General features: G+C 46.3%; 3 protein-coding genes across 3 annotated transcripts; 2 read left to right on the top strand and 1 right to left on the bottom strand.

Annotated features, from left to right (window-relative positions):
• LOC112878240 (glutathione S-transferase T2-like) lies at nt 1–972 on the bottom strand. Its single transcript, XM_025942680.1, has 2 exons — nt 823–972; nt 1–752 (listed from the first exon to the last, which is right to left on the bottom strand). The coding sequence occupies exon 2, from the start codon at nt 519–521 to the stop codon at nt 15–17; it is 507 nt and encodes a 168-aa protein (XP_025798465.1). The 5' UTR covers nt 522–752; nt 823–972; the 3' UTR covers nt 1–14.
• A 1,340-nt stretch (nt 973–2,312) lies between these two features.
• Nucleotides 2,313–15,360, top strand: LOC112875002 (nardilysin-like). The gene is made up of 19 exons (XM_025938660.1): nt 2,313–2,765; nt 3,204–3,279; nt 3,478–3,524; nt 4,720–4,832; nt 4,938–5,011; nt 5,092–5,187; nt 5,267–5,386; nt 5,482–5,715; nt 6,262–6,410; nt 7,313–7,469; nt 7,550–7,705; nt 8,441–8,817; nt 9,404–9,553; nt 10,454–10,636; nt 10,841–11,044; nt 11,483–11,589; nt 11,820–11,973; nt 12,766–12,887; nt 14,912–15,360. Exons 1-19 carry the CDS (start codon nt 2,418–2,420, stop codon nt 15,156–15,158), a joined length of 3,114 nt encoding a protein of 1,037 aa, XP_025794445.1. The 5' UTR covers nt 2,313–2,417; the 3' UTR covers nt 15,159–15,360.
• Nucleotides 15,361–23,429: 8,069 nt separating this feature from the next.
• On the top strand, nt 23,430–24,253 carry LOC112878333. The gene is made up of 2 exons (XM_025942788.1): nt 23,430–23,815; nt 23,925–24,253. The coding sequence occupies exons 1-2, from the start codon at nt 23,470–23,472 to the stop codon at nt 23,927–23,929; spliced, it is 351 nt and encodes a 116-aa protein (XP_025798573.1). The 5' UTR covers nt 23,430–23,469; the 3' UTR covers nt 23,930–24,253.
• The last annotated feature ends 303 nt before the right edge of the window (nt 24,254–24,556 follow it).

Genomic DNA, 24,556 nt, shown 5'->3' with positions numbered 1-24,556 from the left:
ATTAAAAGAAAATTTTAATCCTCCTCCGAATTCTCGTCTAGTCCAAACTCTTTTTCCACCATCTTGACGGCCTTGAAATGAGTACGTTTTTCTGCTTCGTCCATATCCGCGGTTGATCGGGACTTCATTATGTTCCATTGCTTGAATAGTTTAGCCTTCACTAAGCCACCCCACATGTTCTTCATTGCAAATACTTTACTTGCTACCGCACTGCTTGATGAGGATTTCTTCCCCTTCTCCTTCCCCTTAGCCTTCTCCTTCCGTTTAGCCGTCTTGGCCTTATCACGGCCTATTGGACGAGTCTCATTGTCCTCCTCGGTGTCTTGTGTTCCGCTGGAGCTGTACTCACCCAAAACTCCGAGTTGGGTTCTCTTGCTACTCACATCGGATCCACTGCCAGGACCATGTTTCGCTGCCCACTTGGGTTCGTGGCGAACAGCTCTCCACCAATGATGGCGCTTGAATGCTGTCATCACTTTCGGGTCGTTCTCGTACCTCGCCATTGCCCCCTCCATAACCATTGCATCGTCTGCTCCACTCTGACGTACTCTTTCTTCTTGGATGTAGTATCCATTAAACAGGGTCACCTCGCAGTTGTACACGTTCCAATGATCCTTCAGTTGCTTCGCGGTGCGACAACGGGACGGCTCCGCGGTAGAGTTGAAGGTCTCCGCTATTTGGCCCCAAAAACTGAAACCGGTCTGGTTGTTGCCGGTGACAGAGTCATTCGAGTGATAAACCCAAGCATGTACCTAGCCCGAACATATTGTTAGTTATTTGAAAAAACACAATATTTAAATAGATGAACACTAATTAAATTACCAGTTTTTCCTCCTCCGCAATCGTCCAGTCAAGTCTCTTTGGACGCTTTGGTTTGGTCGCTCCCGCTCCTTCATTTTGAGACTCAACAGACACGGGGCTTGGAACCGTGGGTGCCGCGTGCGGAGGTGGTGGGTATGGACCATATGGAGGTGGAGCGTACGAAGGTGGTGGGTACGGACCTTCAGTCCCACTTCTTGTGCCTGGAGGTGGAGCATATGGAGGTGGTGGGTATGAGTACGAACCGTACGGATAATGATATGGTGGTGGAGGTGCCTCCGGAGCCGGAGGTGCAGCAGGGGAGAATAATACCCGGGGTTGCGACGAAGAATTAACATCGGAGCGACGATGTATCGGAGAAGACTCATCTTGGGAAGATACTTGTGACCTGTCGGACTGCAAGAGATCGGTGAAGGTATGAAAATCTGGAGACCAACCGGTCATGGTGGAAGAGATTTCGGATTGTAGAGGAGAGAAATAAGCTTAAATAGGGTGTGGAAGGAGTGAAAACCGGGTAGGGTATTTATAGGGGGGTTGGGGATAAAATTTAGGATTTTTTGCAATTTTTTTGAATTTTTTGGAGTTCAAACGATCAAATAACGGCTTGTTCAACGGATAGTCTGCGTGGACCAATCGAAACGCGCCACGTCACTCCCGCCCCACCCCTCTCGCCCGGGCACGCCGACGCCAGCGCGCCGCCTCGCTCCCACCCGCCTCCCGCCCCCGCGAGCCTGCCAACGCGGGCGAGAGTGGGCCGATAGCGCCCGCTCCCGCCCGGCGGGATCCATCCCGCCCTCTCTCTCCCACTCGACCGCCTCCCGCCTGCGCCGCGCCGATAGGGGTGCGGTACCGCCCCCCATTGGCACCAGCCTAAGTGCATTTTATCATCCTCTTGTTAAGTGATGCATCTCCTAAAAAGATTTATTAAGTGATGCACTGCATGCCTATACCCATGCCTACCATGAATTTGTTAGATTTGGTCTCTCCAACAACAATTTTACTTGTGCTGCATAAAATTTCAAGTTCCTGAAGAGTCTGAAATTTTTTTGCTCGCCGTTCGTAGATTTGAATTTCAAGTTTTTTTAGCTCTGAAATTTATTTTGCTAGCCTATCATGGATTTGTTAGATTTGCCTATCAATAATAGATTTGTTAGGTTCCAGTTTTTAATCGTATGTTGTCAGAGCTCATTAACAGATATTAGAAATTATCCATTCTTGATCACAAATAGAAGATCATGTTATTACTTAATAGATGTTAGCAAATCTTTTCCTAGAAAACCGTCATCCCTAGCTTCATGTTATAAATTGTTTTATAGAAATTGCAAAAAATAAATTATTTCTATTGCAACGTACGAACATTACCACCACGTGCTTAGTATGCCCTGAAACTAAACCGAATAAGCCTAGGAACCTATTTGCACAAATTCGGCATGTGTAAAAGAAAAATCTAAACCCTAAATTTAATCCCAAACCAAAGAAAAAGGAGGTAAGCGAAACAAGGAGGCGGCCCGCTGCTAGTGTCACGCTGTCGCCGAATATCCCTCTACCACCCCTCCTGTATCTCCAGGCGGCGGCGGCGGCGAGGCCTCGAGGGTGAGATGGCGGCGGCGGTGTCGCGAGACGACGAGCTGGTGACCAAGTCACCCAACGACCAGCGCTCCTATCGCCTCCTCCGTCTCGCCAACGGCCTCTGCGCCCTCCTCGTCCACGACCCTGAGATCTACGCCGACGGTTACCCGCCTCAGGCCTCCAAGGCTCACGAACACGAGGAGATGCAGGAGGAAGAGGGTGAGGACGACGAGGAGAGCGATGAAGACGACGCAGGGTACAGTGACGAGGAGGGTGATGATGACGATGGAGAGGATGAGGACGTGGAATGGGAGGAGGATGGGAGCGAGCCGAAGAAGAGGAAGGAGAAGGGTGGCGACAAGCCACTCGTTAAGAAGGTAGTGATGGATTTTCTGTTGTTCAATCAACCATTACTTTATTAACTTAATTCTGCGGTGGATTTCATATAATGCTATTAATCGAACGCTAGGATCAAGTTTGATTTAGTGGTATCTAGGAAGGATCTGCTAAGTGGATCATAACCATTGTAACGAGCTTCTAATTTTAGAGTGTTTTTATGTTCGGACCTGATATCAGTTCAGTTGGTTGGTGCTCTTTAGCTGTCAAGAGCAATTTGTTGAGACTGAGGTGATGCAGTTCCGTAATTAACCAAGTGCTTGGTGACACCAGTTTAGTGTGTGCCTATGGTATAAATCCAACATGACTTGATGTGGGGTTATGGTGTGAGAGGCATCACTCAGTTCCTTGTTAATAGTTTGGCTCCATGGTGGAAGTTGCTGCCTGTTTCCGCCACAAAATAACACATTGTGTTTCAGGCTGCTGCTGCAATGTGTGTTGGAATTGGCAGTTTCGCCGACCCCCCGAAGGCACAGGGCTTAGCACACTTTCTGGGTATGTGATCTTTGTCTTTTCTATTGTACCAATCTTGCACTGCCTGTTCATGCAAATGAAAGCTTTCCCTGTTTGTAGTTAAATGAAAGGTGGATTTGATCAGATATCATCAGTTGTTAAATCTGAATTTTAATGAACTACCGTGGTGATTTATACCCTTGCTCTATTCTGATGTGAAAGAATTCTATGGTTTTGCAGAGCACATGCTTTTTATGGGGAGTTCTGAATTTCCTGATGAAAATGAGGTTCGTACAGCATGCATTCTTTTGCCCTTCCTTTATGTTTGGCAACATCTGAGATTGGCTGCACTGTTAAAGTTCTACGTGTTTAGACTGTCAGTTCCCTTATTTATGTTACCATCTCATGTTTTGTTTTGGAGTATGTCTTAACTAGTACTTAGTGAAAGTACGCCAAAGTATTTTGTTAGTGTTCAGAGGTGATATAGTGAGAACAGCATACTCTGCTGTTTTTATCAACACAATTTTTTTTTGGTCGCTCAAACTATGTTTGTCTGAAATGTGCTGGCAGACATGACCACAGAAGATGTCTTATGTGGCAGAGATAGCACAGCCATTGTATTGATTTGTCTAATATATCTTGACACTAAAATAAAATATAGCGAGTGACAAAACAAATTGTGTTATAGCAGTCTGCTGTGCACACGGTCAAACAAGTTTCTAACACATCTTGATCCTCAAACTCAGACTTAAGATAACAGCCAGAACAAGGTTCATGCTTCCTTTCTGTCCATTGGAGAATTTTGTGTTGGGACTTCATACTTTGTACTCTGCCTTCTGTATAGTTTTCAATTTTGCTGGGAAAAGTATGTGGATTTAGTGTTTGCTTCTCAATTATCCTTGTTTTCAATCTCTCTGCGGTATCTTTATATGCATCATTCACTTATGGCCAAATAATCCCCTCTCATCTTGCCGAAGTACTACCAGAAAGGTACTTCAATCTGTCTTTTTTCGAGTATTCAGTCCCAGGATCAATGTATCTTTATGTTCAGTTAAAGTATACCTCACAAACAGTATGAAGGTGTAAAAGTCCAATAATACATGAAATCTGGCACATTATCGCTCATTTGTAAACAAGAAATTAGTTTATTTTGAAGCGCTAGTACTCATCAGACATAGCAGTAGTACTGAAAATGTGTGCCAGAACTTGAACAATCACATCCCCTTATCCACCATGATGTGCTGTGAACAGTTGTTGCAACTTTGTTTTTTATTTGGTTTACTTTAACATTCCTTTGTTGCTTATGATGTCAAATGATGCTAAGTGGTAGTTTTTACCTTCTTTACTTGTTACATTCAGAGTGTTGATAATTATATTTACTCGAGCAAATTATTTTTGGTTTGAGCTGGGGGCATGGCTCCCCTTGGTCATCCTATTGCCTCTGTCCCTGATTTGAGTTACTTGATGACTTTTCTTATGTAGTATGACAGCTACCTGTCCAAACATGGTGGTGCGTCCAATGCTTTCACTGAAACCGAGTACACATGCTACCATTTTGAGGTCAAACGGGAGTATCTAAAGGGAGCCTTGGACAGGTAGCTCTCATCCATTCACTGTTGTTCTTCATTCTACTGCTTTGTTTGTAGATGAATTTTGTATTACAGTTTGAAACTTATATCTGGTTCTGATTCCATCCTTAGATTTTCTCAGTTCTTTGTGTCACCTCTTGTTAAGGCAGAAACAATGGACCGTGAGATATTAGCAGTGGACTCAGGTGGGTTGTTATCTTGTTCTGGCTAGCCATTGCAATTTCTTTGGCTCTTTGAATAACATTGTACAACTATATTGCATCAGAATTTAATCAAGTTCTGCAAAGTGATAGTTGCCGCCTTTACCAACTTCAGTCCCATACCTGTTCTCAAGGGCACCCTTTGAACAGATTTACCTGGGGTATGTTCATCAGCTAGACATATTTTTGAATGACATCAGTTTGGCTGCATTGGACTGAGCTTTTGATATTATCCAATAGGTAACAAGAAAAGCTTAGTTGATGCGATGGGCAGTGGAATCAATCTAAGAGAAGAGATTTTACAGATGTACATGAAAAACTACCACGGAGGAGCGATGAAGCTGGTTATAATTGGAGGAGGTGAGCCTCAATCTTATTCTAGCTGTATATCTCATCCATGAGTTCATGCTCTTGCTCTTTAACTATTTAATGTTTTTATGATAAACTTGTTTCAGAACCCCTTGACATTCTAGAAGGCTGGACCATGGAGCTATTTAGCAAGGTTAAAGCTGGTCCTCTGTTGGATATGACTCCAAAGACTGACATGTCATTTTGGAAGTCAGGGAAGCTCTACAAGTTAGAGGCTGTTAGGGATCTGCATAGCCTTATCTTGTCATGGACACTTCCTTGCTTGCACAAGGAATATATGAAAAAACCAGAAGATTATTTGGCACATCTCCTTGGTCATGGTAAATGGCTTTCAACACATTCACTGTCTTCATTGCTCTTCAATGAGGTTAATATAGCTTGATGCTTGAATGCGAAGCATGTGATTTATCTTCAATATACATACTGTTTGATGTTTGTCACACCCTCTTGCCCCTCCCCTTGGAGTTCTCAAGTTGTTCAGTGGCAAAACTTATACACCTTGGAGTTCTCAAGTTTTTCATAAGATAGTTGCAATCATTTTACCTCGTTTGGATAATGTGCTACTGAAATTATGGACAGTACTTGTAGCTATGCGCTACACATTTACTTGTAGATAGTTGCAATCATTTTACCTAGTATGGTGCTGAGTGTTCTTTTATTTCATATTAGCCTTTAGAAAATTCTTTGAATTTTCACAGTGTGTTTGTTTCCTAGGAATCTCTTTCCATTATTGAATCAAATTATACTGAAAACGATCATTTAAATGCATTTGATAGTTATTTTCTTTATTTAATGTGGATTTGAAACACATAAAGCACACTTTTTTCGATGATCCTAATAACAGGTTATTTTGTTTTTATTTTCAGAGGGCAAGGGAAGCTTACTTTATTTCTTGAAAGCTAAAGGTTGGGCAGGCACACTGAGTGCTGGTGTAGGAAGTGGAGGATCACAACGGTCCTCGTATGCCTATATCTTTGAAATGTCCATCCGCCTTACTGATTCAGGGCTGAAAAATGTATGCAGGTTATCCAATATTTCTCATTTTCTCATTTGATGCATATTTTTGATGGACCAAGTTCCTTTTCTTTTCTCAGAATGCTTCATGTGACTTTTGCATGACTCTGTGTTTTTGAACCTTTTCTTTCACAAGCCATTATCCCATTATTTTGTAGAAAAATGTAGATCTGCAGGGAATGCCTTCAATTAAGGAATATTCAATTTGATATTTTTTGCATCAAATCTTGCTATCTTGTCTGCCAAACATTGTAAAGACAAATCTGTTCAATAATTTCCTGTATAAGCTGTCTTCCTTCATATTCATGAATATTTTTTGTTTGGATAATTTTTTATTTCCATTCATTGAACAAACTGAATTATTTGGTTGATAGAAAAGCCATTATCACCTGTCTACGATTGAAAGTGTTCACGCTTTCATGTCGCATTCCTCGAAGAATGTCTTGAATATGTGTTGTGAGTCAATGTCTCAATTGGTTTTTTATTGTTAGTTTGTTACATAAATCAATCTTCGGCTGGTCCTTAATGAGGGTTTGATTAGATTGTCTGGAATCCTTTTGGATATCAGGAAAATTAGTTCATCCCCTCTCCCCATCCAAACAAACCATCAGGACAAGACAAAGCTCAAACCTGTTATAAACCTGTCACTGATGTTAGTTATCAGAGTGTTCCTGGTGTCACTTTGACTGGGTTAAATTAATGCATGCTTCTTTGGAAGAATCATATATCATGTTTTGTTTTAACTATTTGATTGGCCTTTAGAAAGTGCATTTGTGATGTTATTTATAGATTTTGCCATTTATTGCTTTATAGTTCATTTTTAGTGAACTTTTCTTTGCTAATAGAGAGCCGATTTATTTGCCTTACCCTTCTATAATATTGGACATCATGTACCTTTTGCAGGTATTTGAGGTCATTGGTGCTGTGTACCAATACATAAAGTTGCTTAAACAGTCTGAGCCACAAGAATGGATATTTAAGGAACTTCAGGACATTGGGTACATGGAGTTCAGATTTGCAGAAGAGCAACCTCCAGATGATTATGCTGTTGATCTTGCAGGTCTTAACCTTTTATTTTTCGTACTTGTTTCTCTTTAGATTATGCAGCGGTGCCATGTTTACTGAGTTTTTTCTCTGCAGAAAATATGCTTTTTTATTCTGAAAAGCACATTGTTTGTGGAGAGTATATATATGAGGACTGGGATCCGGAATTAGTCAAGCATGCTTTGTGCTTCTTCAATCCAGATAACATGAGAGTTGACTTACTCAGTAGATCATTTGATAAGCAGTCACAAGGTAATCTGTTTATGATGCCATTCTCTGCATTGTGATTGTCTTGTACCTTAAAGCACCTTCGCTCCTGTGACAATCTAGTTAACACTTGCTTTTGCATTATGCCTTTTATCTATATATTAGTCTTTTGTAGCTATCACATAGGCTGCTTTTGTTACTGATGTGGCTTTTTAATGCACTTCCTTTTGCTGCTCGTGCATGTCTACCATTATTGGGAGGCATATGGTTTTAACATAACAACAGAATCTTACTTAAAATCATCTAAATGGATTTTGTCGCACTAGACAGCACAACTGCCAGCTGGCACTTAACCTCATAATAACCAAAGAGTCTTGTAGTCTTGTTCATGAATGATCACAATATGTACCCTAAATTATGAGTAGCAAATGGGAGAAGTCTGCATTTTTAGTATACATAAAAACAGTTCTTCAACCCAGCTTTCTTACCGTGTGCGCATCTCCTGTATGCATGCATTTGTAGTTAGTCAGGAATGACAACAGCATTGAGGTGCTTTACCTTTGTGGCTTGTAGGCTTCTGTAGCGCTGCATTGATTTTTACCATCCTTGACCAGGCCAAATAATTTTCCTGTTGTGTCCATTCTGTTTGTGTAATTATTGAAAATAGCAGCCTGCTGGTTATGGAGTTGCTACTTTCACACTTCTAATGACATGACAACAGCAGCTAAAAGGGTAGTCATGAGAATTAATATCAGATCTAATGCAGTTTGTTGCATGCAGCTATTCAGTGTGAGCCATGGTTTGGTTCACAATACATTGAGGAGGACATCCCATCATCTTTCATTGAAAGTTGGCGAAATCCTGTACAATTAGATGCTGATTTACATTTACCTAAGAAGAATGAATTTATCCCAGGGGACTTCACTCTGCGAAACGCAAACTCTCCTAGGTCCTCAAGTGAAGATAACCCTCATTGCATTGTGGATGAGCCATTGATAAAGCTCTGGTACAAGATGGACATGACATTTAATGTCCCTCGTGCGAACACTTACTTTTTGATTTCTGTCAAGGATGGCTATAGCAGCCTCGAAAACTCTGTCCTGACAGAGCTGTTCGCAAACCTTCTCAAAGATGAACTTAATGAGGTCCTTTATCAGGTTGGTTCTGTTGAATTTTTTCTATTTCTCTAATCATATGACAGAAGTCTGCTCTTGTTATGCCAACATTGAACCTAAATTCACCTTCTAGAGTGGTACATTCTGCATATGTTTTTTACAATTTGTGTTGTGGTTACTTTCATTGCTTTTTTGCTTCTTTTTTCTATTAAACTGAATCCTAAGAGCAACAAAGAGTACTAGATATGGTGTAAATGGGAAGATACAAGCTAAGGTGGGTATCTGCAGAGGATCCTTTTGTAATGTTGTTCATGTGAGAATATGGCATTATGTCTCATGAGTTTTATTCCTTAAAACTATGAATCTGCTTTTAGATGCTAAATGTCTCAAATGCTATCATGCATGTACGATTGTGTTTTTTTTCCCGTCAATCATTAAAGCCTTACATATTAAATAAAGGTGCTGCACTACCACATATTCAAGCCTGAATCTCTGTTAGTTTCCTTGCTCTTCTTATTAGATATCAGAGAACTGGACCGACCTTCTTTTTGATATTTACAGTTTTATTTCCCCTGTTAATTATCTTTACCGTATCTGCCTTTTGATTTATTACTCTCCACTTTCTCAGGCTTATGTGGCTAAACTGGAGACTTCATTATCTGTTGTTGGTAGCAAACTTGAGATAAAGCTTTATGGTTACAATGATAAGCTTCCAATCCTGCTGTCCAACATCTTGTCTACTTTTCGATCCTTTTCTCCGAAGACAGATAGGTTTGAGGTAATGTATGTTATGTGAAACTTCTTTTGAGATAGGGTAGTCAGAATATTTTTGAATTCTGATGCTGGCTAGGAAGTCCTAGTTTTGTTGTGTGAACCTTTTATTTTAGGTAACATGACAAATGGCCTATGGTAAAAGCCCCATAATTATCAGTGTTAATTTCTATACGTCTGTTATAAGTTTTCCTTTCCGTGTTAAGTGGAGCTTCTATGCAACAATATATGATAATGGAAATTTTGAAGCATAAAAGATCAGATATCCAGTTGACAAGCAGGTTTTGATATTCCCATTAATTGGCACATTGCTCTATCTGAATATGTGCCACAAAAAGATGATTGGACGAAGTGCTGATATTTTTCTTTCATTTCTGGGTTTCATGTTTCTGATTCTGTTTGTTGCTTTATCTCTTTTTGCTTCTTAGAGAAAAGTAGCTTTCATGAATTTCAGATAATTGTCTTGTGCCTGTATTTTTCATTACTTTTTGGGTTTCACGTTTCTAATCTGTTTGTTGCTTCTTGGTAAGAGTTTTCATGATAATTGTCTTATGCCTGGGCCTAGTTATTTTCCAGCAACTAAAATTGCCAACAGCCTGTGGCCTAAATGCTTGTTTAACCATGTTCAATAAGTTGTTTCTGGGCTTTTGCTTTGGTTTGTTGCACCTGGCCACTGGCAGCCATTGTCTATGCATTTTTCCACTGGCAGCTTGGAGGGACCGAGGTGCTTGCTTGAATAATATTTCCACTTAGTTGCTATAGTGAAATTATATGTTTTTCTATCTCCCTCTTATGCCTGCTAGTTAACTTCTATGAGGATTGAAATAAGATTTTCGAAGTATCCCAACAATTTAATGAACTTCTGCATGATGGTATTTCATCTGATGTTTCACTGTGCGTTCACCAGGTCATCAAGGAAGACTTGGAAAGAGCTTACAAGAACACTAACTTGAAGCCTATGAGCCATTCTACCTACTTGAGGCTACAAGTCTTGTGCGAAATATTCTGGGACGTTGATGAGAAACTAGGAATTCTTATGAATTTAACATTTACTGATCTAGTAAAATTTATACCGAAGATCCTTTCCCAGGTTCGAAGTCAATGACCTCCTTCACATTCGCATTACATTCTTTCATTCCGATACTTCTGCTACCACCTTTTCTTAATGATGTTTGAAGATGAAAGATGTCTTTTGACAATGTATTTCTGATAAAGAATCTTTTACTAGTCTTTTGATCCATGCTAGCTTGTTTTCTAGACTATGTAAAACCACTATCTGTTTGCACATATGCAGTTGCACATTGAGGGACTCTGTCATGGCAACCTGTCTGAAGAGGAGGCAATTAATATATCAAAAATATTCTGCAATACTTTGTCAGCTCAGACACTGCCGGAGGAAGCAAGACATGGGGAACGAGTTATTTGCATTCCTAATGGTGAAAACTTTGTTAGAAGTGTGCGCGTGAAGAATGATCTTGAAGAAAATTCTGTGGTTGAGGTGGGCTATTATCCTGGTGCTACTATACTACATTCCTCTTTGCATGTTTTTTTTTGCAGATGTGATTTGAAATGTCTGATTATATGGTAACAACATCCCTGCCGGCTGCCTTCTGTTACCTGTTCTGAAAGGCTGTCCATGAGCAATGCAACCACATTCTGAAAGGGTTTCAGTACCATCACAGACTACTGTGAGCAATGCAACCACATTCTGAAAGGGTGCAGCTCTAAATTAGGCTAGCATCTGTTCTTAGAATGTGACATGGTGTTGTAGGGGCACATGGCAGTGACACATTAGATGGTCTTTTCCAGCTAGATGACCTTTGCAACAGTACTGAGCAATGTTTCCCACAAAAAGATTAATTTCACAAGGGCAGCCCAGCTGGAATCCTGGAACCTTGTGTCTTCATTATTTCTGATGTATGCTTATTGTTGTCAGGTCTATTACCCAGTTGAGCAAGACATTGGAAAGGGGGCAACAAGGCTCAGGGCTATTACAGATCTTTTTAGCAGCATTATTGAAGAACCTTGCTTTGATCAGTTGAGGTATAAATATCACACTTTGTTGTTAAGATGAGTTAGAGTAACTAATGTCATCCAGCTCCACGATACAATACTGTGAAAACTACACACACATATTTTAGGAGGAATATAATTATTTACAAATATGCTGGTTTAGGACATTTCTTACTTTTTCCTGGAAAGATTATAAACTTGGCTACTGTTTATATTTAAAATGTCTTTGTTAATTAATTTTCTTGCTATTCTTGTTGTAGAACGAAGGAGCAACTTGGCTATACTGTGAAGTCTAGTCCACGGATGACTTACCGGATGTTGGGCTATTGTTTTCAAGTTATGTCCTCCAAATATAGCCCTGTTTACCTGCAAAGTCGGATTGATAACTTCATCAATGGTCTATCTACTCTGCTGGTATGCTTCTATGATTCTGCCCTATTCTGGAACATGTCTGCTTTAGGGCGTGTAGGGCATGTACAATGCAAAGACGCATATATAGACAATTTCAAGAGAGAGAACAAGTGCTGCATCATCAAGCACTAGAGTCCTAGCCTACAATAGGATCAACTATTTTATGATGCTTAAATAGCTTGATAATTTAGGAGCCTGCTTAGCATTCCTTGGTCCAACACATGCATAGCATGCTCAAGTGATTACTTGGCCCCAAGCACCTGCCTCCACCTTTCACGGGATGCCCAAACAAAGTGTTGTGCCTGGTCGAGCACTGACTTGCCGACAAGCGCCTGTGATCCCTAACGCTGGCTGCCTGGGTTACACCATGGAAAGGGGATTAAACTGCCGCTAAGCATCTGCTAAGCATCGTGTGTTGCATGTGGCCTTAGTCTCTTATTATATTAATTTATTTTTTTATTTGCATGTGACAGATAGTGTAGGCTAATCTGCATTATTGTTAAATACTTCAATTACTAAATATCTAAACCGACATGGCCCTATGCAAACTTTCTTTAACCTAAGTATTACTGCATTGCACATTTTATTCATGTCATCCAGAAACATAAGAAATATCTCAAATCGCATGGTATTTAATTGTTAATATATGGTTTTGGAATTTCAATATTTACATGCTGTTGTATCCATTTTCCTGCCTCAACTTTTTGGGCCAAACTACTAGTTTCTGGAGGTTGAAGAGCAATCAAAATTTTCATCTAACAATTTTATCTTTTGCTTCAACACGTGTGTACTCAGGATGGGCTTGATGATGAAACTTTCGAGCACCATAGAAGTGGTTTAATAGCTAATAAACTGGAAAAGGATCCGTCACTTAGCTACCAAACTGATGATTATTGGTCTCAGATTGTTTGTAAAAGGTATGATTTGTTTTCCCATGCAAGTATTCTGCATTTAAAAAGTATTCATGACACATTCATGGAATTACTGTTCTGGTGATTAGTGCATGTTTAAAATTTTGTTCCAAAAAGAAAATAAAACAAACTAATATTAGGAAATGTCATGCTTGAAAGAAAGAAAAAAACTTCTGGTTCTCGAAAGAGAATCATGCAGTGCTGTAACAAAACATGAAGGATTATGAGAGTCGTTGGCCTTTGGCCGTTGCTTTTTCTTAAAATTGAGGGATTGCGCTTAAAGCTAGCATTGCTGTTCGGATTTTGTATGTTGCGGGTTTGGAATGGACTTCCTGTTCTTGTCCGATCTCTTCTCTTCCTTCTTACACTCCCACTGCTGCTTCCGCAAGGCATCTTTTGCCATTACCACCCCAGAGAGAAAGTCAAGTGGTCATGCTTCTGCTGCCATGCTCAACAAAACAGCATGAGTGTTAGGCCATAGCTGCAGCGGGTCGGTGTGGAGTTGTCACCTCAACAGGTGAGCTCTGGCCAGTGGTGGATCCAGGACAGGAAGTTCTTGACCCGTCCTTACATGCTAGATCTGCCCTGGCAGCAGTGTCTGAAGAAGGTTAGCAGTTGTGGTGTCAGCCAGAGCAGGGAACTAGCCAGGACAGGGACTATCGGAGAGAAGAAGGCAGGGGCAGACTTGACATTTTGGGAAAATAAATTCTTACCTCACTTCAAAACACTAACTGCATCGGCGAAGCCATTGGCATGATTCCTTTTAAAACGTAAAAAGAGTAAAAGTTCACTTTACTCCCAAAAGTTTGTTTTGGTTTACTAACCCCCCTCCCCCCTCTCTCGGATCACTTTTCACCTTTTGTTGCTTACCTCTCCTAGTTTTGCTACATGTACCAAGGTCATGCCGGTATTGCTGTTCTGGTCTTCAGGATGGCTGCATGGATGTCAGAGCTCACTTAGAAAAAATAAAACAATGATTTAATTTCAAAGGAAACTAAACATGCCTCTCGCCGCAGGCTGCCCCGCCACCAATGCCATCATGACTCTGCTTTCTGCAGTCATGCTCTGTCCCTATCTATATTCGTTCTGAAACTGGGCTTCCACCTCTACGGGCATGTCTGTGCATGGGAGTGGCAGCCACTACAGCAAGGTTGGATTTCGCGCATCGGAGCAGGTCCTCGTCATGTTCATGCTGTGGATTGTGGTTTTATGCGCTGCCTTGGCGTTTACTCGTGTCTGCATGAACATCTCAAGGCTTATGGGGGGCAGCAACACCACTGCCTCCTGGAAACGGTTCCTTTGCCGTCTCCTGGCTCCTATGCTCAACCCATGCACTATGGACTGCACGCCCATCCACTGCTCGACGAAGAGAGGGTGGCACACCATGGGCACCATGGGGCCAAGACCTGGAGCCTGTGGTCAGCTGTGCAAGTGTGCAGTGCAGGAACCCCTCTTGGAGCAGCGGCCACGAGTCCTGCAGGGGCCATAGGAATGGCATGCCCATGCTTGTCCAGTGGAGGAGTCACAACTGTATCGAAGCTGATGGTTGGGGTAGCCGATAGGCACTGCACCATGCAGTGGGTGAGGCTGATGTTGTAGCTGAAGTCATCATCAGCGCCATGCACCTGTGTCCATATCAGGTTTCATGGAGTCATGCCATACAGGAAAAACCTGCTTAACCTGTGTAACAGCGAGCCATGGAAAAAGTGATCTGATTCAAGGAAGAGAGGGTTTTATGCAAACCAAAAAAGGAAAACATTAGGGAGTTACAAGTGAACTCTGTACATACTGTTTCAGTAGTGTGGACTTTTCCCTAAAAATAATACCTTGACAGGATTACAAGACTAGGTGTAATCGTCTAGTTTTTTTCAAAAAAGAAAATTACACTTCTGTTGTGGTAGTCTAGTATGCAAATTTGTCAATGTTTAATTGGTTTCTAATCTTGTCTTTTTTGTTTTAGTACTTGTCTTTTTTAGTTTGATGCACCAACATGACTAGATGTATCGTGGTCTGCTGTTGTGAACATGTAGGTACATATTTGATATGCCAAAACTGGAAGCGGAAGAGCTTAGGACAATTAAGAAGGATGATGTTATAACTTGGTATAATACATACATAAGATCACTGGCTCCGAAGCATAGACGACTAGCAATCCATGTGTATGGTTGCAATTCGGACATCGCTGAGGCTGCCAAACTCCAGGAACAGTTGTGGACTGCAATTGATGATGTACAATCGTTGAAGGTTTCGTCTCAATTTTATTCAAGCCTCTGCTGAGGGTGAGGATGACACTATCTGTTGCTTGTTCCGCGGCAGCGCGGCCTACCCATGTGCGCCGAGCGGAGAGAGCATGGCAAGCCGCTCTTTCTTCTGATGTTGATTTTTCTAGAAGTTAACGGCGTAATAAGAGAAATTGGTGAATAAAGTATATTTTTAAAGGATTTTAAACCCTTAATTTAAGCCTTGTTTGGATACCTTAGCCTAAACTTTAGCCCTTCATTTGAGGGCTTGGGCTAAAGATTAGACTATTTTGCTGTTTGGTTCTAAGGTCTAAAGTTTAGATTAGGATGTTGAAAGATACCTTTTGCCTCTAATTATGGCGGTTCTTTTGCCTCTAATTATGGTGGGTAGGTAAAGAAAGAGGGGTGGGTGGGAGGGTAGACCATTTTAGATCCTTTTAGCATACCTTGGAGGAGTTAATGGTCTAATAAGGTTTAAACTTTAAACATGCACTCTTAGACCACTTGTTTGCTTGTCTAAAAGTGGACTAAAAATGCAGATCTAATCTTTAGAGTATTGGGAACCAAACGGCCCCTTAGTGATGCCATGAAAGGAAGTGAGTACTATCCAAATTGGTCAATGTTTCAGCTGCAAATAGAACCCCACAGTTCCCTCCACTCACACGATCACCTCACACTTGCAGTTTCGAACCCACAGCGCCACCACTCTCTGAAGTCTGAACTTAAGAAGCCGCCTCACGAGGCCCCAGTGGCGCCCTCCTCTGCCTCTCTTCTCTTCTTCCTAGCATCTCTACTCCTCGTCGCGCCGCGAGCCCTCACGTTCGCGCGCCGATTGTTTCGCCCACGCTGCTCTTGGGTCCTCAACCGATCGCACTCTGTTATGACATTTACTGCAACCTGCCTGTAACTTCATTGGCCAGCTGGATTGCAGACTTGCAGTTGATCGGTGGACCTTGACGCGGGTACGGAACCTCTACATCCAGGGCTACGGCCTACGGAACGAGCACGGCGGCGCCGAGTACGGCGCTGTTCAACGGCGGCCTGAGCTGCGGCTCCTGCTACGAGGGCGCAGGGCACGTGCCGATTGCGGGCTTCGTGGGGTGGCATACTTTTCATCCTTGACGATTGACTCGCGTTTGGATTTGATGGAAAATGTGTAGATGCCTTGGTCCAAACTGAAGCCTTCCAGAGTACCTGGTGGTTTCCGTTCAGGTTCTGCTTCAGATTGCAAGCCAATCTCTCCATTGCAAGCAGGAGGCCCATCCGGCCAAGCGTAAATCGTCTTGGACCTCCGCTTGCGTTTCTCTGGGAGGCTGTGCTGCTCCACCGGCAAGGACCTACGGCGGCGGCGACAGATGCCTTCTCCGCCGGCGACGTCGGCGGCGGCGCGGAAGCCATCTCCCTCGGCGACATCAGCACGCAGCGGTCCCGGGCCATGGCGCGCAACGACCGGCCTCCCAATCGGTCTCCCCTGCCTTCAATCTCAACCGCAAGTTACAGATCGGACGGCTCCCAGGCATCTCGGGTGGACGGTATCCCGGTCGGCAAACGAAATACCGTCCACCCCTCGTCCACCCTTGATCCCGGTGTGGATGGCGTCCAGCGGCCATGGCCATCGGCAGGAGAGCTGGGAGGGGATGAGGGAAGCGAGGAGAGGCAGCACCTGACCGCGAAGACGAGAGCGCATCCCGTTCCTCACCGGGCAGGCAGTGCCGCCCGGCGCTGCTGCTGCGCCAGCCGCTCCCACGCGTCGCGGGTGTCGCAGCAACCACGGCTGGCCCTCGCACCTCGCACGGCGAGCGCTCGTGAGCAGCGCGCCGCCGGAGCTCAACGCCTGACGCACGACGGTGGTTGGGGAACGCGAGGGAGTCTGGGAAACGCAGCTCCCGGTGCCACGGCACGGACGCCGCCTCAAAGGAACCGGACTCCGGAATCGAGGAATCCGACTCCTGTATCATCGTGATAGCTTCTGGATCAAGCGGTATCACGTACAGAACTTATTTCAGGCATAATATCACAGTCATACTCATTAAGAGGTCAAATATGGGTTTAAATATTACACAAATCCAAAGGATCTGTAGTACGGAAATTATTACAAGCCTCTCGGCTAGATCGAACAAGCAGAAGGCGCAAAACGGTAGCTAGGTCTTCGGCCATCCTTCATCTTCGGGAATCTCCTCCACAGGCGACTTGAGCGTAACTCGGGCCTCAATCGTACCATCCGTTGTCGTTGGGGTCGAACTCCGGATCGGATCCTGCATCGTACCAGACTATCCCCAAGGAATGGGATAGGTTCACGTCACTATGTGTATGCAAGCTTTTTGTGGTCTACACTACGGGTATAACAGAGTTCAAGAGGTAAAGCTGGGATTTCCCTATGCATGCAAAATATATATATATATAAGAATACACATCTCCTTTCATTCTCGACTCGGGCTCTTCCGGCATTCCGGACTCCCGGTCACACACACCATCCAAAACCACCAGGTCGATATGAGGACTCCCTCTCCTCGCATCTCAACTGCCCCCTGGCAGGAAAATATTCTAGAGGGAGGTAGAAACCATGAGTAACACTAACTAATAAGAGCAACAGAGGAGTAGGGATGTCCATAATCGAGGACGCGGCTATACGTATAGTTTTCACTCTGCAGGGGTTGTACACCTGGACCCACTCGAATCGACACTAGCCGGAGATCAGCCGACTAGTATACGAAACACCGGTCTACTGAAACGGAATTAGGAGCCACGGCACCATCCGGCTTTCCCGGGTCTTGGGCGCATCCTCCCACGGGAGGTCGCTCCGGGACTGTGAAGCCTCCCATGCGTCTTGGGGAAAGTGAGGTCAGCACCTACTTCCCCTGCACCGATACTCGATCCTCCTTCTTGGTACCGCGCTTGCTAACCTCGGACCGGGCCCACCCTCATAATGGGTAAGTGGTGTGAACGCTTAACAGATTCCCACAAGTCATGGTTACTCTCATCCGGTCCTTAACTGCCGAAGCGGGCATCTTCGTCGGAAGCGTATCCACCACGGTGGTCCGCGACTGCACCCTTAACGGGTGCTTCAATCACCTCAAATACGTAGCCAAAGCTGTACCCGCCACAGGTACTCCGTAGGGTGTGCCAAGATACACACCCCAAGCTCTCGATCCACGATCGAGTTAGGTTGCCCACTCCCGGCTAAACCCTAATCACCAACTCCTGAAGAGAACCACTTCACACACGCCAAGACTATCCATCCATATCCCACACACACATTCAAGGATTTACAAGGCATCTCATATAGTAATCGACTAAGATAGGTTGGCAAGGAGCAAGGTACATAAAAGGGGCCATGCAGGTTCATTCCAATATAAATACACACTTATAGCGATAGCATATCTATAACAAATGCCTAATAGGAATTCAATTCGTAGATGGGCGTGAACCTGGCGTCTCTTCGAAGTCCTCCTGGGCCTTCGGGTAGTCCTGGTCGTCGGTCAGCTCCTCGCGGATGGGTCCTATTCGTAAATACGAGTAAGAGTAGGGACCAAAGTGCAAATATGCACAAAACTCTACAAACAAGATCCAAATCACCACAATGTCTACTCTAACGGGTGGTTCATGATTTTAGAAGAATTATGGAACTAGTTTCATAATTTTCGGAGGTCCGGTTGATTTATTATGAATTTTCTAAGGAAAAATCTCTTTCTGAAATTAATAAAAGAATTTCGGGCGTGCCACGTGGCATGCTGACGTCAGCATGACGTCATCAGGGGGGTCCGGTTATGCTGACGTCAGCAGTAGGCCCTGCTGACGTCAGCGTTGACCGGTCAACGGTCAAGGTGGGTCCACGGTCAACGGCCCCACGGGTCAGCCTCGCCCTGAGGCTGACAGGTGGGCCCCTCGGGTCAGGCCTGGAAAAGGAAAAGAAAAGGGGGCTCGGCTTGGTTTTGGGCTCAAATCAGTTGGGCCGGCTCGGTTGGCCCAACAAGGCTCGGCTCGACTCGTGGTTCAGCTCGGCCTGCGGCTCAGCAGGCCGGCTCGGGCAGGTGGGCTAGCTGGACGTGCGGACTGGCTCGGCTTGACTCCTCCGTAGGCCGGCTTCTCTCCTCTTCCCGCGGGCTGGGCCTTCTTTCTTCTCCTCCTCGCGGGCTGGGCTTTCTTACTTCTCCTCCTCGCGGGCTGGCGGCGTCTGCTCTTCCCCTTCACGCTGACAGGGCGGCCCCACGTGGCGGTCTTGGCGGGATCTGGTGCGGCGAGGCTGGATCCGGTGCGGCAGAAGGGGGGTGCGTGTGGGCGCCGCGGCGCGTGTGCGAGTGTGGACGCCCGAAGGGTGCTCGGGGAAAAGCCTCAACGGCTGGGCCGCGACACGAACGCGACGTCGCGGGGGGGTGGACGCGCACGGCGAGGCCGTGGCGTGGGCATGGCGAGGCTGGGGCCAAGGCAACGGGCAGCGGCACGGCTCGGGTTCGTGTTGTGGGTGCGCGCGCACGCGCGCGGGTTCTGGTCTTCCAAAGCTGCGGCGTGGCCGTGCCGTGCGCGGAGCACCGGCATCCCGAGTCCGCGGCACGACGCGGCGGCGAGGGGCGACGGCGTTTGCGGGGGTATGGTGGCGGCGCGGCGGGTCCTTGCACAAAAGAAACGGCGCCAAGGCCGGAAAGGGAAGGAGAGTCCTACGGCTGGCTACGGATGGCTCATCGGCATCGCCAGCAGCAGGGGAAAGAGAAAGGGGGTGACGGTTGTGGTGCTCACCGGCGTGGCTGAGGAAGAGGGTGCTCGGGGCTGCGGAGAGGCGAGGCCGGCGGGTCGGGGCTGTGCAAGGAGCGCGGATACGTCGGTGTCGTCGTACGGCGCAGGCGCGGTGGTGCTCCGGGGATGGCGCCGGCGTCCTCCTCCTCGAGCTCTTCTCCTCCTTCTCCTCCTCTCCTCTCACTTCTCCTCGTGCGGCGGCGGCGGAAAGGCGTAGAGACACGGGTGGCTAGGGTTTTGGGCGGCGACCGAGGGGTTCTTATGGGAGGCGGCCCTAGGGTTTGCGGCGCGGGCCCGGACACCGAGGGCGGCGATGCCCGGCGTCCGTGCCACGGCCACGCGGCGGGCATCAGGCGGCTGCAGCGCGGGTTAGGGTTTGGCGGCGTGGGCGGCCGAGGCGCGGGGAAAAGGGGCGTGCGCGGGCGGTCGGTTACGCCGTTTGTCGTGGAGCGGAGCGGCGCGCGGGCTGGCTGCTGACGCGAGGGTGCGGGGCCGCGGCGGGAGGAAAGAGGAAAAGGGAGGCGAGCGGTTAGAAGCTCCTGTCGCGGAGCGGGGCGACGCGGCGGAGGCGAGCGGGCGAGAGCTGGGGGTCGCGGGCGAGAGGAAGGGGAAAGCTGACGGGTGGGACCCGCCCGTCAGCTGCCCCGGGCGGAAGGAAGGCGAGGCGTCGAAACAGATCGCGATGGTGGGCTGGGCCGGTGGCGTTGGGCCGGTTCGCGTGCGGGGAAGAAAAGGAGGAAGGGAAGGGCAGCTGGGCTCGGGTAGCGTGGGCCGGTGGGCTGGTGGCCCACTAGGGGTGTTAGAGGTTAGAGTTTGGATTTGAATTTGATTGGTCTATTCAAATTCAAATCCCACACATTTGAAATAGCAGATGGGAAATTCCAAGCAGTAAAATCCAACAACAATTCTAAATCAAGTTAATCCGCAAAAAGTTTTTAAAATTTATAAATTTTGCTATCTAAACACCCTAGGTAAACATGGAATGTTACACCGCCACTCCGGGATCAGGGGTGGACGCGATTTCGTTTGCCGACCGGGTGGACGGTATTTCATTTACCGTCCACCCCGTAGGTACCTGAGGTCCGTCTGATCAAACATCTCACGGTCAAAAATGAAACAAGGCCACACCTGATACAGAGGCGAACGGACGGCCCTGCCACGCCATGGCCGCGCGCCGCTGACATCGCCGACGGGGACAGACACCGCCGCCGCGAATCGAGCTCTGCCCGCTGGAACTGTACCCTCCGCAACCAGCCAGCTCCATGTTCTCCTCCTCCAGCTCGGCCTTCGGAGCGCTCTGGCCCTCCTCCCCTCGCCGCCGCGTCCTCCTGCTCGCCCTGCACGCCTGCACCGTCGCTCGCAGCCGGCGTCCTGTGGGCTGTGGCAACGTCCATCGTAATCCTCTGCTATTGTTCCACCAGTAACCACCGCTGGGAAGAGATTCAGTGAAACATGGAGCGCATGATCATCGAGTAAGGAGAGCATGCCATTTTCACGAAAGAAAAGCAAGAATAAGGTGAAGAGATTCAGTGAACCGAGGACCGAAAGTTCAGTTGAAGGCGCAGCGAGTGTGATGCTAATGGTATTGCTCATAGCTGATAGCTCAGTCTGTGAGTAATGAATCAACTAGTAGCATGACTAGCACAGTAGCTTGTACCAGAAATATGCAGTAACAGAGAGAGGAAAGTTTCAGTTAATCGACATCTGGTCAATAAAATTGATCATTAATAATATAGCAAAATCTGAACAACTGCGGAAAATTCTACTATTGTTTTCCTTCAGAAAATGCAAATACCATACACCGGATACAATCTGCTGCACCCTTTTTTATGCAGAAAAAGATTTCTTCAGGCTACTATGATAGCTATGATTTCTTTCCATGAATCCAAGGTGTAAGAGTTTTTTATCAGGCTTTATGTGACACAGCCCTGTACTGCCTCTCTTTAAATGACATGGCAGTGTTACTGCAGATTTTTTTTGAAAAAAAAAACTCCTTTTTTTTTTGCGAAAGCACATCAAGTGGGAGTGACATACACATAGTGAAAGGAACCTTAGCTCTCCATTATTGGGAAGTGGCATACACTGCTACACATACTCATCAAAGATTAAAAAAAAAGGCATAATAAACATGAAATGATGAAATCAACTACGATTAACATGGTAGTTTGATCTCTTCTCATGTCCTCTAATAGCTCCCATTGGTGATTAAGACCTTTTATCCTAAGGTCTCGCTTGGACACCTTGATCATTACAGCTAACACATATGAGTGCCTTTCGTTCATAGAACTTCAAAGTGGGACCTACTACGTTGCAGTGTCAAATGGAGAGCAACAGAACTGAATTGCTAGGCTGACAAAACCGAGTATTTTTCGTCTCAACCATAACAATTTACGGCGCCTAAATTCACTCTGAAGAGTGGAACTACACTACAAATCCACTTTAATTGAGTTTCAGCTTCAACTAGGAATTGCAAATTCAGCATGTTCGCATGTATGCAGAGGTTCAGTAGCAACTAGCAAGATCATGAAGTACTGAAACTTGAGAAGCTACGACTGAAGGTTGCAGTTCAGACAGGGTGGGGAGCTCAGGTTCAGAACTTCAGATCGTACCTCGGTGGTGCAGAGCAGCCAGGAACACAGAGCAGCGCCTCTATCAGTCCCTGAAGATGACGGTGTCGGCGGTGGCCAGGAGCGGGCCGAGGTAGTCCGGCGCTAACTTGCGCGCGAACATGTGCAGGCGGCCGTGGTTGGAGGCGCGGAGCTCGGCGACGAGCCAGGGCATCACCCCCGCGACGACGGCGTACGTCTGTGCGGATGGCCCACGACGCTGCCGGTCCAGTCGCGAGGTTGGTTAGCGTGCGCTGTGCCACACCGGCCGGGTCCGCCATACCCATCATCGGCCGGCCGGGTAACGGCGCAGAGTGCTCGTTCTAGGCCTTGAGAGGTCAGGAGCTTCGCAATTCCGGCCGGGAGCGGCGCGGCGGCGTCGTCCAGGAAGCTAAACCAAGACAGGGTCTTATTTATAAAATATAAGGGGCAATTTGAAAATGATCGGATCGCGATCGATAATCGTGATCCGAAATAGGGAGTTATATGTAAATATGAGGGGTAATTTGTAAATATTCGGATCGTGATTATTAATCGCGATCCAAATTAGGTAGGGGTGGTATACGCAAATATTAGCGACTGTTCTGCAAAACATGCGGCGCCGGCGGCCATGGCGTCCGACAGAGGTGGAGCTCCCGCTGCAGCATTGTGGGCCTGTGCCTGACTGCCTGGTGCCTCGAGAAAGTTCTGGAGAAACGCATCCGCACGCCCCGCCCTCCTCGCTCTGCTCGCCTCCGGCTGCTCCGGGCACCGGGACTCAAGGAGAGGCTGAGAGCCCGTGGTTCTCCAGCATTGTCATCTCGCCGCCGGCCTGCTCTTGCTCGTCGTCGCTCTCCCAGCATGTGCCTGCTCCCGCCGGCAGTCCGCGCTCGACGCTTCCGCGTGCCAAGACCTCTGCCACCACGCACTCGCCGTCCCAGCCCGCCAACACCCCCCCCCCCCGGCCTGCCCCAACGCCTTCATCAGAAACCCCCTCATCCGCGCCATCACTGCGCTTCCTTCACGACGCCGATGGTTGCCCCGGCGCCGCTGAGCTCGAAGCGCTCCCCGTTGACTTCTCCATGCACATGTACTGCTTCACTTACGGCCTCCTTGTCTACGATGGCCGCTCCGTCGTCGTCGCCTCATCGCTGGCGCACATATATTGCCAGGTGCAGCATTGTCAGCGACGCCGTGAAGGTGTTCGACAAAATGCCCAAGAGGGACGTGGCCGCGTGGATCGCGGTCTCCTGGTACATGCAGAATGGGGAATGCGGGGAGGGATTGCGCTGTCTGGTGTGGTGGAGATTGTCAGGCAGGCACACGGACGATGGCGAGGCCAAATTCACGGACCAAGAGTGGCTTGGAGGCGTGCGAGGTGCCGGGTGAATCGAATTCTGCTTGCTTGCACGAATTCGAGTGAGCTGAATTTGTTTCAGCACTTTTCTTTATGTACTCGAAATTTGATAATGCTTTTTGTTTACCAGCTTAATTTGAGCATAGAGGTCAAGACTGTTGTTCCGGTTGGAGCTTAGAGAGCATGGAGTTGTTCCAGGAGATGGAGTCAGGTCTGCGGCCTAACGAGGTTCTTGCGTCCGGTGTTGAGACGCAGGCACGAAGCGTCAGCACACGAGGAGCCCAAGATGGCACCGGCTTGACATCCAGGCATCCATTGCCGTCGTGCTTCTCCTGCTCCAGGAGGTCATGCTTTCATCAAAACCATCTTGCCGCCACAACTTGTGAAAGCTCAGATGCCCTATAGGTATTCTATAAAATGCACAAGAGTCAATCTTGCAGCACAATGGTTGTAGTCATACCCTCATACTAGTACAACTTTTGTGCATTTTAGTCTGATTTTATTAGTACAACTTGAAAACTAAACACGTATGTAATTTGATTTTGCTGTTGAAACTTGTAAAGTATGATAGCATGAACATTAATATCTCATATATTAAAATGCCTTAAAAATAAAATGGTACTAAATATGTATGATATAATCTACAAATCTTAGAGTAACTCTTGATCAAAAATAACAAAATTTCAATCTTGGGTTCAAAGGGGAGTTCTTCAGAAAGGGCAGCTGTTCTGACAGAAAAGTTAATGTGCCCTAAATTTGGCC

This window comes from Panicum hallii, chromosome 9, assembly GCF_002211085.1.
Source record: "Panicum hallii strain FIL2 chromosome 9, PHallii_v3.1, whole genome shotgun sequence".
In the NCBI taxonomy this organism is placed as follows: domain Eukaryota; kingdom Viridiplantae; phylum Streptophyta; class Magnoliopsida; order Poales; family Poaceae; genus Panicum; species Panicum hallii.
Note: the sequence above shows the minus strand (reverse complement) of the source record. Positions and strands in the feature narration are given on the sequence as shown.

Coding starts and splice junctions, on each gene's coding strand:
- LOC112878333 (XM_025942788.1), top strand. CDS start 23,470: ATGGTTGCCCCGGCGCCGCTGAGCTCGAAGCGCTCCCCGTTGACTTCT.
- LOC112878240 (XM_025942680.1), bottom strand. CDS start 521: ATGGTTATGGAGGGGGCAATGGCGAGGTACGAGAACGACCCGAAAGTG.
- LOC112875002 (XM_025938660.1), top strand. CDS start 2,418: ATGGCGGCGGCGGTGTCGCGAGACGACGAGCTGGTGACCAAGTCACCC. Junction 2,766..3,203: donor ACAAGCCACTCGTTAAGAAG/GTAGTGATGGAT, acceptor ATTGTGTTTCAG/GCTGCTGCTGCAATGTGTGT. Junction 11,590..11,819: donor CCTTGCTTTGATCAGTTGAG/GTATAAATATCA, acceptor TTCTTGTTGTAG/AACGAAGGAGCAACTTGGCT.